The sequence below is a fragment of the Natator depressus genome, chromosome 1, assembly GCF_965152275.1.
Source record: "Natator depressus isolate rNatDep1 chromosome 1, rNatDep2.hap1, whole genome shotgun sequence".
Classification (NCBI taxonomy): Eukaryota; Metazoa; Chordata; order Testudines; family Cheloniidae; genus Natator; species Natator depressus.
The window spans coordinates 173539062-173552739 of NC_134234.1; the positions used below are offsets into that span (position 1 = coordinate 173539062).

At 38.2% G+C, this 13678-nt stretch overlaps 1 protein-coding gene across 4 annotated transcripts in view; it reads right to left on the reverse strand.

Moving 5' to 3' along the window:
- The window catches only part of USP25 (ubiquitin specific peptidase 25), a 145700-nt gene that overhangs the window by 54617 nt on the left and 77405 nt on the right, over positions 1-13678 (reverse strand). For all 4 annotated transcript variants that reach the window (XM_074971419.1, XM_074971427.1, XM_074971439.1 and 1 more), the window contains 4 exons: positions 10506-10592; positions 3884-4021; positions 2734-2810; positions 1407-1480 (listed from right to left, as the gene is read on the reverse strand). In XM_074971419.1, coding sequence (XP_074827520.1) covers positions 1407-1480; positions 2734-2810; positions 3884-4021; positions 10506-10592 — 376 coding nt within the window. The remainder of the gene's footprint in view (positions 1-1406; positions 1481-2733; positions 2811-3883; positions 4022-10505; positions 10593-13678) is intronic.

Genomic DNA, 13678 nt, shown 5'->3' on the forward strand with positions numbered 1-13678 from the left:
ATTTTACATGTATTTATTTAGGCATACTTTATGTCAGTCATTACAAGAGTCATGATTTATGACCCATTGCTTTACTTCTACTCCTTTGGTTTTGTAACCTTGCCATGTTCCGATGTAGAAAACATGAATGAGAGTGCGTGAGTGCAGATATGAGTTGGAATGTTAGCTCAAAGTAATGAGTTTGTAAGATAGATTTGAAGAAAGAATGAAGCAGAAGGGAGGATGTTCCAGGTAGACACACAACCGGGAAGTCTCTTTAAATTTGGTTGAAATGTTTTTCAGAGTGATTTCTGTAAAAGTGGAACATCATAATCTTCAAAGTATTAGAAATTTTAAACTGCTACATGTTCCATAGAGAGAACAGCTCACTTGCAAACACATGCAGGAACAGGATTTTCTGTAGCCTAGTAGGAAGTATTTGCCAGTTCTCAGGAGTGTTTACACTCAACTCTACCTAAATTGTGCTGCACCTGAACACACACACACACCCCCACCCACCTTGACTGGAAATTATCTAAAGTCTTCCTAATATTAGTTTAAAAAAAACCAAAACCAAAACCAAAACAAAAAACCCCACTATCCATGTCCTTGCTTTTTCTATGAAAAAATTGGTCACAGTTGTGGTCAAATTTTTCCCATGCATGTGCAGAACAAATTTTGTTATGTGCACCAATATGGAGGTGATGTGTGGTGGGGGTGGGGCCGAGGGGTTCGGAGTGTGGGAGGTAGCTTAGGGCTGGGGCAGAGGGTTGGGCTGTGGGCTCTGTCTGCGGGTGCGGGCTCAGGGGTGGGATGTGGGGTTCATGGTGCAGGAGGGGGCTCAGGGCTGGAGCAGAGGGTTGGGATGCAGGGGGGTGAGGGCTCCAGCTGGGGGTGTGGGCTCTGGGGTGGGAACAGGTATGAGGGGTTTGGAGTGCAGGCTGCCCTGAGGCCGAAGCAGGGAGAGAGGACTTCCCCCAGCCCTCTCTCCCCGCAGCAGCCTGGGGAGAGATGCCGCTCCCCGGCAGCTCCAAGGCTGGGGCAGAGGTGCCTCTCTCCGGCCGCACCAGCTCCGGGGCTGGGGAAGAGTGTCTCTCCCCGCCTCTGCCTGGTTGCGACAGCTCCAGGGCTGAGTTGGAGGAGAGGCGCCTCTCCTCGCCACGGCAGATCTGGGCCTGGGGCAGAGGCGCCTCTCCCTGCCACAGCTCTGAGTGCTTGCGCAGCCCTTGATAGGCTGTTGCGGGGCCATGCAGCTGCACGGCTTAAAGGGAACTTACGCTATGGTACACATTTTAAAGATGTATTCTGTGGAGTAAGGCATCGTTTAGAAAATGCGTGCCATTATACAGTTCATTTGTTCAACTAGAGGTATATTTAAAAAATTTTAAGTGACATCTTTTCTAGTTCAACTACAATAAAATGCATACCTTCAAGCACACCCACTGCTAGAAATCGTCCATAAAACAATTCTACCATTGGGTTCTTTGGCTTCTCTCCATCCCTAAAAACATGTAATATGCAACTGTAAGACCAAAACCAACAAAGCCACATAAACCAACAGTTACAAAATGTAAGAAGCATTTGCATTTATTACGTAAATCTATATAGTGGCATAATTCATTTTTAATTACTGTAAATGTCAAGTTTTGTACTTTCATCTGTTCATGATAATCTAAGGATTTATATATTCACAATGGTGAAGTGTATTCACAAAGTAAGTAAGTATATTTTATTCTGGGAAGTTCCATGCATATCCAAACTCAGAACTGAAGTCATTGTAAACTTGTAAACATGCATAACCATGTACGAGTGAGTTCCCTCCACCCTCCTAAAAATTTAGTTGTTCAAAAGAAAGAAAGAATGTACAGTGACACAGCGAATAGTTAGCTTTTGTGAGAAGAAATCGGAAGAGGTTTTGGAAGTATTTAAACTACTGTATTTAAAAACAAATTTTCTTTGAAGACAAAACCCAATTGATTGGCCATGATGCATTTTAGTTCCTTAATATTTTTCTATTTTCATACCAAGTTCCCTACGTTTCCTAAGATGAAAAAGATAAGATAGCAAAATAAATAAAACTTACTGAGAGTACCTAGAAAGAAACATATCTGCATTTAGAAAAATCAGCTTTTAACTGAAGTACAATAAGATGTTATCTGTCCCAGCAACAAAATGAATATGTTTTCAGGAAGGGGGAAGGGATTAATACTAACCAGAAAACAAATATACCCTAAAGTTAAGGTCAGATCCAGCTGTCATTGAGTTCAACGGAAGTCTTACATCAGGAATTGGACTGGGCCATTACAGTAGTTAAAACAAGAAAATTCTCATCGACATTCAGTGTCCACTAATTCTTTTTATCAGTCCTAAAAATTTACAATCAACAAAATAGCCAATTTGCATCTATGCCTGAAAGATAAAAAATGTCCAGTGCAAAAATGAACAATGCCTTTGAACACGATTAGATAAGAAGTGATAAAAATTCCTGAGCCATAACCACCTTACAACTTACATCACTGCTACCACTAGTAGAGCTGGACTTATTATATATTATGAGCCCTATTTCTTCCAGTGTAGACAGGACGCAAGTTATCTCCTTTTTTAAAATTTCATTTTCATAATATGAGCCATTGGTTGATGGAAAGGACAGAGGAGTCAGTTGTCTTTTAAAAACCAGTTTAAATGTTCTTTAGGATAGGAAATTAGATGAAGATTTATATGAATATACATTTTTGCATATTAAAAACCCCTTACCTCTCCTCTTCAGCTTTAATTTGGAAGGCATCTTCTAACCAATCTAATAGTTTATGAGTGAATTCACTCACATCTTGCTGTTAAGAAAATAAACAATGATTAATACATATTTATGTGTATTCTTTAACACTATTAAGTGCAGCACAATGGCTTCCACACCGACAAGAACTCCAAAATCCAATTGTTTCAAGGCCATGCTACAATGGTTTTCCAGTCTTGACTCTCAGAATGTGTTCCTCAACAGTCAGTACTATCCAGACATCCCTAATACTTAGGCAGATCTCAGAGATCTCATGCACCCCCCGTGCTCCAATACATCTCTAAGTCCTTTGGTATGTGACATGTGGCGATTGATGCTATCCATGTGGAACGCTGAACTCAGTGTATCGTAAGCAAATGATTTAGCCACCTAAGTCCATGTGGATAAAATGACAGATTTAAGTAGAAACAAACTACTTGGAAACAGTAAAATGTAATAGCTATGATTTAGAACAAAATAAAGTACCAAAACTCTCCAAATGAATCAATATCTAGCCCATTCCTCCCATCTGGGGATCCAAGATTAATAATTGAGATGTGCTGTAGAGCCCTGCAGTGGGACCAGGATCCTACAGGTCCCGCAGGACCCACTGCCGTAATAGCGGGAGCAGGTATTGTGGAATGGGACGGGAGTGGGATTAAAAATAGTCCAGTTCAGGGCTCTAATGCGCTTCCCATGAGTAAGGCTCTGCCAAAGACTACTAACTCCATTTAACTTCTGGATCTTACACATGAGGCTGGAACTCAAGAGCATGGTTCTGGTAAAAATCCTTGTAAAGTAATATATATCACTGCTTTGAAGTTGTTTTGTTCATTTGAGTGTGGGAGGGGAGGGTTAATTTAAAAGCATGGATTATGTCAGGCACACTCAGCCACAAACTTCCTTCCATTTGGAAAATGGATTTAGACCTTGTGTCTGAAAGCAGCACTCCAATGAGATCATAGAACATTGCACGTGGACAACAATTAAGTGAATAAAGGAGAATTAGAAATCTTATTGTCACCAACTATGAACATAGTATATTTTGCTTTTTTATTTAGGTTAAATATTTACTACTGTTCAGAGACCATAGGGAGATCCAATTTTAAATATAATTATAATAAATATTACCTGCTGAGAATCATTTGATTTGAATGCATCTTTAAGAATTTCAACTGCTCTAGATGGATCAACATATTTTCTCTTTGAACCAACGAGAAGTGCAAAGAGATACCTCAATTCACGCATGAAAGGCAAATTCCTATGTTCCTGTATTTAAAAAAGAATAAAAACAAACATTCAACAATTTTCCATGAAGTACTTTATCAATCTTGTAACTATAAAGATAGTGTGTAAACTGGGAGCATATTACACACGTACTAATATTCAGTCTGCTGCCATATAGGATGCAAACTTACTCATGCATTGCTCATGCTGTGCCACATGGCTTTTGTTTGACTCGTGCTGTTACGTGGAATGTGGACTCCCCCTCCACCCAAAAAAGGCACTCCAGCAAAAAATGCAGTCAAACTTGAGTAGTGAAATTTAGCTTCTAAGCCCTGGTCTACACTATGAATGTGTGTCGGTATGACTCTGTCACTAGAGGTGCGGAAATTTCATACCCCTGAGCGACGCAGTTACGCTGACCAAACTCCTGGTATACGCAGTGCTATTTCAACAGAAGGGCTACTCTTATGGACATAGCTACGGCCTCTCAAAGTTGGCGAAGCTCTCATCAGCCTAGGTAGCGTCTTCACTAAGCGCTACAATAGTGCAGCTGTGCCACTGCAACACCATAAGTTAGACAAGCCCTTAGAAACTAGACTTTAATGGCTATTTAGCCTTCAGACATCAGGCACAGCTGAACAGTGTAAGTGGTGGAAGCGTGGGGTTGTGTTTAATACTATAAATAGGCTTACAGAATTTGATTTTGATTTTTTTTTTTTGTAACTGACAGACATCAATTTTATGTTGACGAATTTTTTTAATCAATCAATTTACATTTTTTAACAGTTGCAGGAAATTATAGTATCATTATACAATTATTTAATGACAGCAGATGTTCAGATTCAATTGTTAAACCTTTATACACTTAAAACACAAACTGTCAACACTATGTCAAAATATACAAAATAAATATCCTTAAATCAACAAAACATACCTATTTTTGCTATTCATTCGCTAGTCCATTTGTAACAAGCCTAATTCAAAAGTCTAACTTGCTGGATTTTTATTCTAATTAAAGCTTTCAAGCAGCATTTTCTTGTTTTGCCCATCTGTAAATTTCTGTTATCACTGATGGAAATTTTTTTCATCAGTTTGTGTGTATATGATAAAATCAATGTTTACTGACAATTACCAATAAAAATGTAATCCTTCCATGACTAACTATAAGGTTCAAGATGATATTCTAAATTTACAATTAACACCAGGGAAAAAATTATACTATCTAATGATCTTTCAGCTCAATAGCATTTCATTTTATAAAGTGAACTTCTACATGAGATCAACTGTAATCCATGTTTGCTTGAATATTAACTATTCCTGTACTAACTACCATTTGCTAACTATACCATTTACTTGACACTGTGATTAAAAAGTATGTTGGCTAACTGAGGATGGGGTGTGATGATAATATAATTGCCTAGAAATATTTAGTGTGTAGGCACACTAAGGAGGGGGAGGAAGAGTGGGTCCAAGAAGAGACAAACAAGAGTAATGAGATTAAATCTAAGAAAAAGAACTTAAAATCTTCCAGCAGTGAGATTTATCAGTTTAAATTATCAGTCTGTAAAAGCCTCCCAAAGAAAGTAGCAGAAACCCCATCACTAGACATATTTAGAACTAAACTACAAAAACCCTAGGAAACAAAGCTGGAACAATCTTATATCAGTTCTTCTCAGATTTTTTGTCCATCTGCTTCTGATGAACTCACTGTTTCAGCAAACTCCCTGGAATACGTGTGTGCTTTAGGTGGGCCATGAATTTGCAAAGGTAATGTGCATTATTACTGCTTCCCTTGATGGAATTAGGTGTAAGATCCCCTACATAATGACCTGCTCTATCTCCTCCAATCCTATTAAAAATACCTGTATGGTAATATGTAGTTCTCTCTCTAATTTCAGGAGAGAAACAAAAATAATAAGGGGAGCCTAGAAATATTTCTAGCCTGCAAAATCAAAATCAAGTGAATTGAAATGTAAAGGTTTAATTTAACCCAGGTTACAGGTACTGTACAACACTAGCCACACCTCTCTGGCTTCTGAAAGGGCAGAAGATACTGCTCATGAATGATGCTCGTTAATTCGGAAAGACACAGACTACTTATTCCAAATATAAATTAAGTGTACCAACACCCTAACATGGTATAGATGTCAAGCCTGTTGTCAAACTGGTATTGATCGCTTTGTAACAATTGCAGTCTAAACAAAGAACGGACTTGTTTAGGCAGTTCTGTGGAATGCTACCTGGTATGTTTAAGAGCAATGTGTATAAAAATTGTGTGACACAATTTTTAAAGTAGGAATAATGATTATGAATATATTCTGCACGCATGTTAAATACCTTTCATATTCATATAGGCCTCCAAGTAGATTTACTTGCTCTTCCAGCCTACTTCACAGAAAGTCAAAAAGAGCAATGTTCATAGAACCTTCATTTAATCTAATACACACTTCTTTCCAATGTTAATAAAAATAATGTTTTTTAAACTTTTAAAACTGGCTTTTTAAATTTAAATCAGATTTTTATTTAGGTGTTCCTAGCAATTTAGTTTTCTTCCATTTTAGAGTCTTAAATTGTTCAGGTGGACAGAATTTCACACAGTGGTATTCTTCTCCCAGGAAGTTTCAATTTTAATGTTCATCTTTTCATAGTTTGTATTTTAGACTAGACTGCATGTAGTATCTTCCAGGAAAGCATTGGGTAGGAGGATGGTGGCGCGGTTATAAAATTCTAACAACATTCTGAAGAGTTTTAGGCCTAACTGAAATGCTCATCTCATTCCTACTTCTGACTTGTTAGGGGTACTCATGCGGACAGCAGTCCTTTGTCATGCAATCACAGAGACTCCAACTCTGCAGAGACTTAGACACATGTTTAACTTTAGCCAAAGGGAAGAGCCCCACTGGCTTTAAGAGGAACTCTCAGTGTATAAGCCTGTGCAGAATGGGGGACAAACTGTAAACTCTGAGACAGAAACGATCTTTTCATAATGTTTATGAACACAGTGACCAGAATTTCTAGGCGCTACCAAAAATTAGCAATACCTGACCAATCACAGTCTAGAATCTTCTAGCAAATACTGTACAGTTCCTAACACTATAAATACAGGTCCACAACAAATTTTTGCATTACAACAAGGGAGAACAGTGAATGTCTATAAGACAACGCTCATTTAGCACAGTGTAAACTAAATTTTGAAGAGTGTGTGTCTACAACCGAAACAGAATTGTGTTTAGCAGAAAAACTATTCAGAAAGAATTTACAGAAAAATAATTTATACATTTTTGTCTATAGCAATTTGTAAAATTCAAATACACCTCTACCCCAATATAACGCTGTCCTCAGGAGCCAAAAAATCTTACCGTGTTATAGGTGAAACTGCGTTATATCGAACTTGCTTTGATCCACCAGAGCGCGCAGCCCCGCCCCCCCCCGGAGCGCTGCTTTACAGCGTTATATCCGAATTCGTGTTATATCAGGTCGCGTTATATTGGGGTAGAGGTGTAATTTAACCTGCCAGTAGTTATGCTGAAATAAATTAGTTTAAAAAAAAACAACTGTATTTATCATGTAGTGCATTATAAATTTGATTAAAATTGAACTACCACAAATTTTCAAGTTATGCTAAAGCTTTTACAATAGATTAAATCTACTATTTAAATTATTCCAGTATGCTTCTTTCTATCGACGTGCACTTGAAAATGACTACTTTATGTAAATCTGACCATTAATACCACTACCTTCTTTGTTTTAGTTGCAAATTCAAATATGTGGTCACAAAAATATGGATTTAACATTACTATGTCGTCTCCCTCATAATCCGTAATATTATGCCCTACTCTACAGGCCAAAATATGGTACCATGTGGTTACAGTAGCTTATGTTGTCTCCCAAAGTTACATCAGCAGCAAAAAGCTATAATGCATATCTCCTTGACTATGAGCAAGTGGCCTGGAGCCAACCCACTTAGTGTGGTTCTATCAGATTTGTTTGCTGAACTGAGTGATATCAGTTAAATACCGGGATGGGAACAGTGTTGAAGAAATACTTCATTGCTGCAGGAAGTGGTACTGCCTATGGTACAAACTTTCCTTTATATAGTACAGCTCTTCCACCAGTGAGAAAAGTTGAAAACAAAGTTTAAGTAACTTATCCAAGCACACCCACCCACAGAGAAGTCAAAAGCAAAGCCAAAATTAAATTGAGGAGTTCCTGGCATCCAACCCTACTCTCAATTCATCAGAGCATGAAGAGACATAAAACAAAGATTTTGAAACTTTGTAGTCAATAAGGCCTTGTCTGCACTAGGGGAAAAAATGGTGCATTCTTAACTCGTGCTAGCTAACACATGGTAGCTAACACAAGATACAATCCTAACAAAGATAAACAGTTCATCTCAATTGCTAGCCAATGTTAAACTATACCGTGCCTCATTTCACTAAGATTTTATCTTGTCTCAGGCCATGTGTACTTACTAGCTTAGACTGGCACAGCTGTACCGATACAGCTGTGCTGCTGTAAAAGTGCTCATGCAGCTGCGTTATGCCGATGGGAGAGAGCTCTCCCGTCGACATAATAAAACCAACTCAACGATCAGCGATAGCTACGTCGACAGGATAGTGTCTCTTGCTGACATAGCACTGTACACACAAGTGCTTATGCAGACAAAACTTATGTCACTCAGGTGTATTTTTTCACACCCTTGAATGACAAAAATTTTGCTGACATAAGTGCTAGTGTAGACATAGCTTAGGTTACCAGGTTAGCTAACATGACTTAAGAAAACACCTTTTTCCTACTGAAGATGCATCCTAAAAGCAAGGGTCTTTGCTCTGATATCTGTCCAAGTGCTAATCAGTAATTTTCCTGAATTCTCCCTGCAGTTTCAATTGGATATGATCCCTTCACTTCACATCAAATAATTGCATTGCTATGAGAACAAAAAGCATTTCAGCACAGAGGTGGCCACTTTCCAGTGGTAGATAAAGAGATGCATGTACATCAATTTACTTTATTCATTCCCCTCAGGGTAGAAGGTGGTCTATAAAACATACGTTACCATTAAACATAGAAGGGCAATATAGACCCTTACTAAGGATTCTTGCTCTCACCAACCCAATCTGAATCTCCAATATACCAGCTGCCAAGATGCCTACACTCAAGCCCATACGTTTGGCTGACATTGTGCTATTCCATGCATCATTAGTCTGACATGGTCAGCGTGTCTACAAGACAGTATGTTTGGAAATGGAATCTGTATAATACTGCAAGTGCTAACCGCTGTGTAGGAGATTCTTCTCCAATGGCAACAATTGAAGCTCATTTACTTGATGCCACCTAATGTATTTTAAGTGCTAGAAAAGCAAGACAAGGCACTCAAGAGTATGCGTAGTTCCCACTAAGACAGGTAATGTAACTGATGTTGAGATGCTAGACAGAGATCAGTGGATAAATGTGCAAAGAAAAATATTTTAGGACAGCTATGTGGCTGTGGAAAGCTATGTTGCGATCAGACCTCTTTCAATTAATGGAATACATTGTCCCCTTACCCTGCCTTAATAAGTTCCTACTACAGCCTACATGGTACCAGTTGCGCATCGTCTTGTGGTCTTACTCAAATGACTCACAGAGATGCCGTGACCTATAGTTGACCAACCTCTGAAAATCAGGCCATGAACATCTCTAGGCTTTGCTTGCTCCTGTCTCACATCGCTGTAGAATCTGAGCATCCCAAGTACCTATGAATTTATCCTCTCAAACATACCTAGGAGCAAGGAAGTTATTATCCCTATTTTGTCATACTGTGGACTGAGTCACAGAGAGATTAAGTAATTCACTCAAGGTCACACAGGAAGTCTGAGGCAAAGCTAGGAATTCAATCCTAAGTCCCATTCTAGAGCCATAGGCACAAAACCAGCCTGCCTCCCAAGTCTGTTGAGAGAGGATGGATCAGTAAATAGTACAGTACTTAATTTCAAAAGGAGGATCGGTGGGTAATTAACATCTGTGAAAATCAGGCCCAATATTAAACAGTGAGTGTAGCCAGGTCTAGGCTACAAACTGTTGCTGGCACAGCTATATCAGTTAAGGGGTGTGATGAGACATGATCTGTGATCTACACAGTTGTGTTGGCAAAAGCCCCTCGTGTAGATACAGTTATACAGGCAAAACTGTGCTTTGGCCAGTCTAGCTTATTTTGCACGGGGTGGTGGAATCAACTTGCAACAACAAAAGTGAAATTTTGCTGCTATCAGCTGCATCCATACTGGAAATGTTTTGCTAGTACAGTATGCCTGTATAACCATGCTATTGAAGCCTTCCCAGCGTAGTAAATCCAGATCTCCTAACTCCCAGCCCTATATTCTACCATGAATTTGCAATGCCTCCAATCTCCTTTTCCTACAAAGCACAAAGTAAATATATTTAGTGCCTTTGAAATTACTAACAACTAGAAGTCACACACAGTATGAAACTGAGTTACTACAGAAATGCCATGTTAGTCACTGGAAATATAGGTTTCCAATTTTACCTTTTGGTTTCGGGGCAAATCTTGAGCGCTTGCAGGTGGACTGTAGTTCAAAACTAGTCTTCGAAACTCCAGCAGGTTAAATAATGACTGAAATATTAAAAAAAGAAATATTCAAATGCTTTTGCAGGGGAAAACAAAACCTTTCATATGTGCCTTAGCAAAATAAATTCATTGTTAGATACATGCCATTCTGAAGTTCTTCTTACACACGTTATTTAGATTCAAACTTTGCTTGCCATATTTACAGTAGAGAGAAAAATGTGTATTGACAAATGGCATAGTTTAAAAAAAGGTCATTTGTATATGATTTCTTTTATATATATTCTGGAGTCTTTAAAAATAAGAGTCATTTGTATGTGATTTCTAAGATTTATATAAATCTTAGAAATCACATACAAATGATTTATTTATATATAAAGTTTTTATTTTATTTATATAAAATATAATGAAAACTTAACATGGCAGTAAAATAAAAATTTCCTTTTTATAATTCAGATTTAAGATGGCATTATTTTCAAAACAAGAAATGGAAAACTGAAGTTCTAAAGAAACTCCTACTTTCTTTACCAAAGACACTACGCTTACAAACTAACAGAAATTATTCCATGAAGATACGGGTTCAGCTCTTATAATATTTAACATAAATGTAAGATATTCATATGTCCCCCATCACCATAGTACCTGTACACCTCAATCTTTCATGTACGTATCCACACAACGCCCCTGTGAGGTAGGAAAGTATTAGTATCCACAATTTACAAATGGGGATTTCAGGCACAGAGTGACGGAAGGTACGTCTACCTTGGGGGGGTTGGGGGGGGGAGGAGGGGAAGAGACTGGCAGCACGTTTCAGAGTGGAAACATCTACACTGCTATTTTTAACCACCCAGCATGAGCCCTACAAGCCCAAATCAGTTGACCCAAGCGCTAAGACTTTTTTCCCCCCTTCAGTGTACACATACTCTCAGTGGCTTGTCCAACATCACACACAAAGAAGTCTGTGGTGGAGCTGGGAATTTAATTGAGGTCTCCCAAATCCAGTGAGCTGCTATAACTGAGCTAAAGAGCTACAGCTCCCTAACGACAACCTAGGGCAAGATTCTGCTACTCTAACTCACAGTCCTATTAATTTCAATAGGACTGCTTGTGGAATAAGGTATTACTAACTGTAAGTACGAGTGGCAGAATCTGGACCCTGGTAAGTTAAAGTTGATTTGCAAGAAGGGGGCAATGGTGGGGAGTTCTTGTGCCCTTTGTTTCTTCATGATCTACAAAGAATCCCCTAAATGTTGGATTTTTCTGCTCGTGTTTTACTGAATTACTTTAGAAAGTCATATTGTTTACCCAACAAGCATCTGAGATCTTGCAACTGGTTCTACATGGGGTAGGCAACCTAAAACTGTATGGGCCACTGAGAATTAGCAGGATTATATTACATCACAGAGCAAGGAAGTGAAACCTGATTGTGACGGCACTTTATTCTTATTCGGATAATTTAAAACTGAGGGTTTTTTTACCTTAAACAGTTGGGAGAAAAGATCATTTCGGTCAAGTTCCAACATCCTCTCTTCAATAAAGGGTTAAAAGAGCTATTTCTAAGATTAAAATCCTTTTTACACCCTTAAATCCTCCAACAGAGGACATTCCTCGCATTTCTAAGGTTAACAAACAATAAAAAGCCGTTCATCATCTCTTTATACAAGAGCCGAAAAAGCAACCCATTTTTTCCCTGGCAGTCACCTTTAAGCATCTCCTTTTCTTCCCACTCAAACCAGGATGATTAAATCCATCAGGTATTTTGTCTATACCCTTCAAAGCTAGGAAGTTGAAATATTCATTATTAATTTATTCTTCTTTCTAGCAACTGCATCATTCCTCTTGAAAGCTACATTTCAGATGATGTAATGCATTTTGTTGAGGGGCTTTTCATCAAATAAGTTACAACACTATTATACGTACAAAATAAATCAGTTGACAGATAACATTCAAAGACTGGCCTTTTCCCATGACTAATTCAAGTGCTATCATGCAGCCAAGCAGCTGAGCTAGCCAAATTCAAGTATGTAAGTACACTTCCTCCCCCTCCCCAGAGAAAGTTATACACAAGCAGATGTTTTGACATAAAACTGAATCCACCACTTTGTTGGGATTAACAAGCTTCTGGTAAACTAGTGGTTTTGAAGTATCAACTGAGTATTTGACACTTTACTAAACTAAGCTTCTACTTCTACTCCTAGACGAATATAGAAACATCTGTGTCTAACAACTTATTTTATGCACTTTGTCCACTATGTTTTTTAGAACAGAGTTATTCAGGGTTGTCAGAAATTTTTCATACAAAGTATTTAGGTATCCAAGTCCAAAACATATTCACAGCTTATTTAACTGCAGCCCATACGTACTCAGGAAGAGTCATTTACTCACCTAGAGCAGTATTTTACTACTTGAATAGTCCTATGACAACCTGTTTAGAGTAAAATATTAATGCCATGTGAGGAAGGGTAGTAGAAACTAGGCCTAAAAGCATTATGTACCAAAAGGCAAGTAACGGAGCTCCAAATGTTATGCCATATTGACTGTTGCCTTGAATATTAGAACTAGTAAGGTAAGGAACATCTGTATTGCAGTTACTGAGTCAAATTCTCTGCTGGTGTAAACTGACTTGTAGACTTGTACCAATTTATAGGAGTTAAGAATTTGGCCAAGTCTGCATGCAACTGTCCAGGAGAGTACTTCTGAGCCCAACCATTTTTCTCCAAAAGAAAAAAATACAGGTTTCCCATAAATCTAAATTTCCTCACAAATCTAAATATCAAGCCACCAAAACCTGGTAATTGAACATACCTATACCATTCAGTCTTACTTATATCCAAGACCATCAGCAATACACACTGCAAATTCTTATCTGTTTCGCATAAGCAATAAATATCCATATGAGATGAGATCATGCAATCAGGCCATAATAAAATATGGTTCGCTACAAGCTACAAATTGTAAGATAATAAATATGGTCCTTTTAAAAAACAAAACAAAAACAAAAACAAAAAACCCCACAACTACATGAGCTCAAGTTGAACAACTGATCTCCTAAAATAGAGCAGAGAATCAGTCAGCATACAAACCTTACTATTAATGGAGGGTTTTCACTGATATCCCAAAATAAAGAAACAATC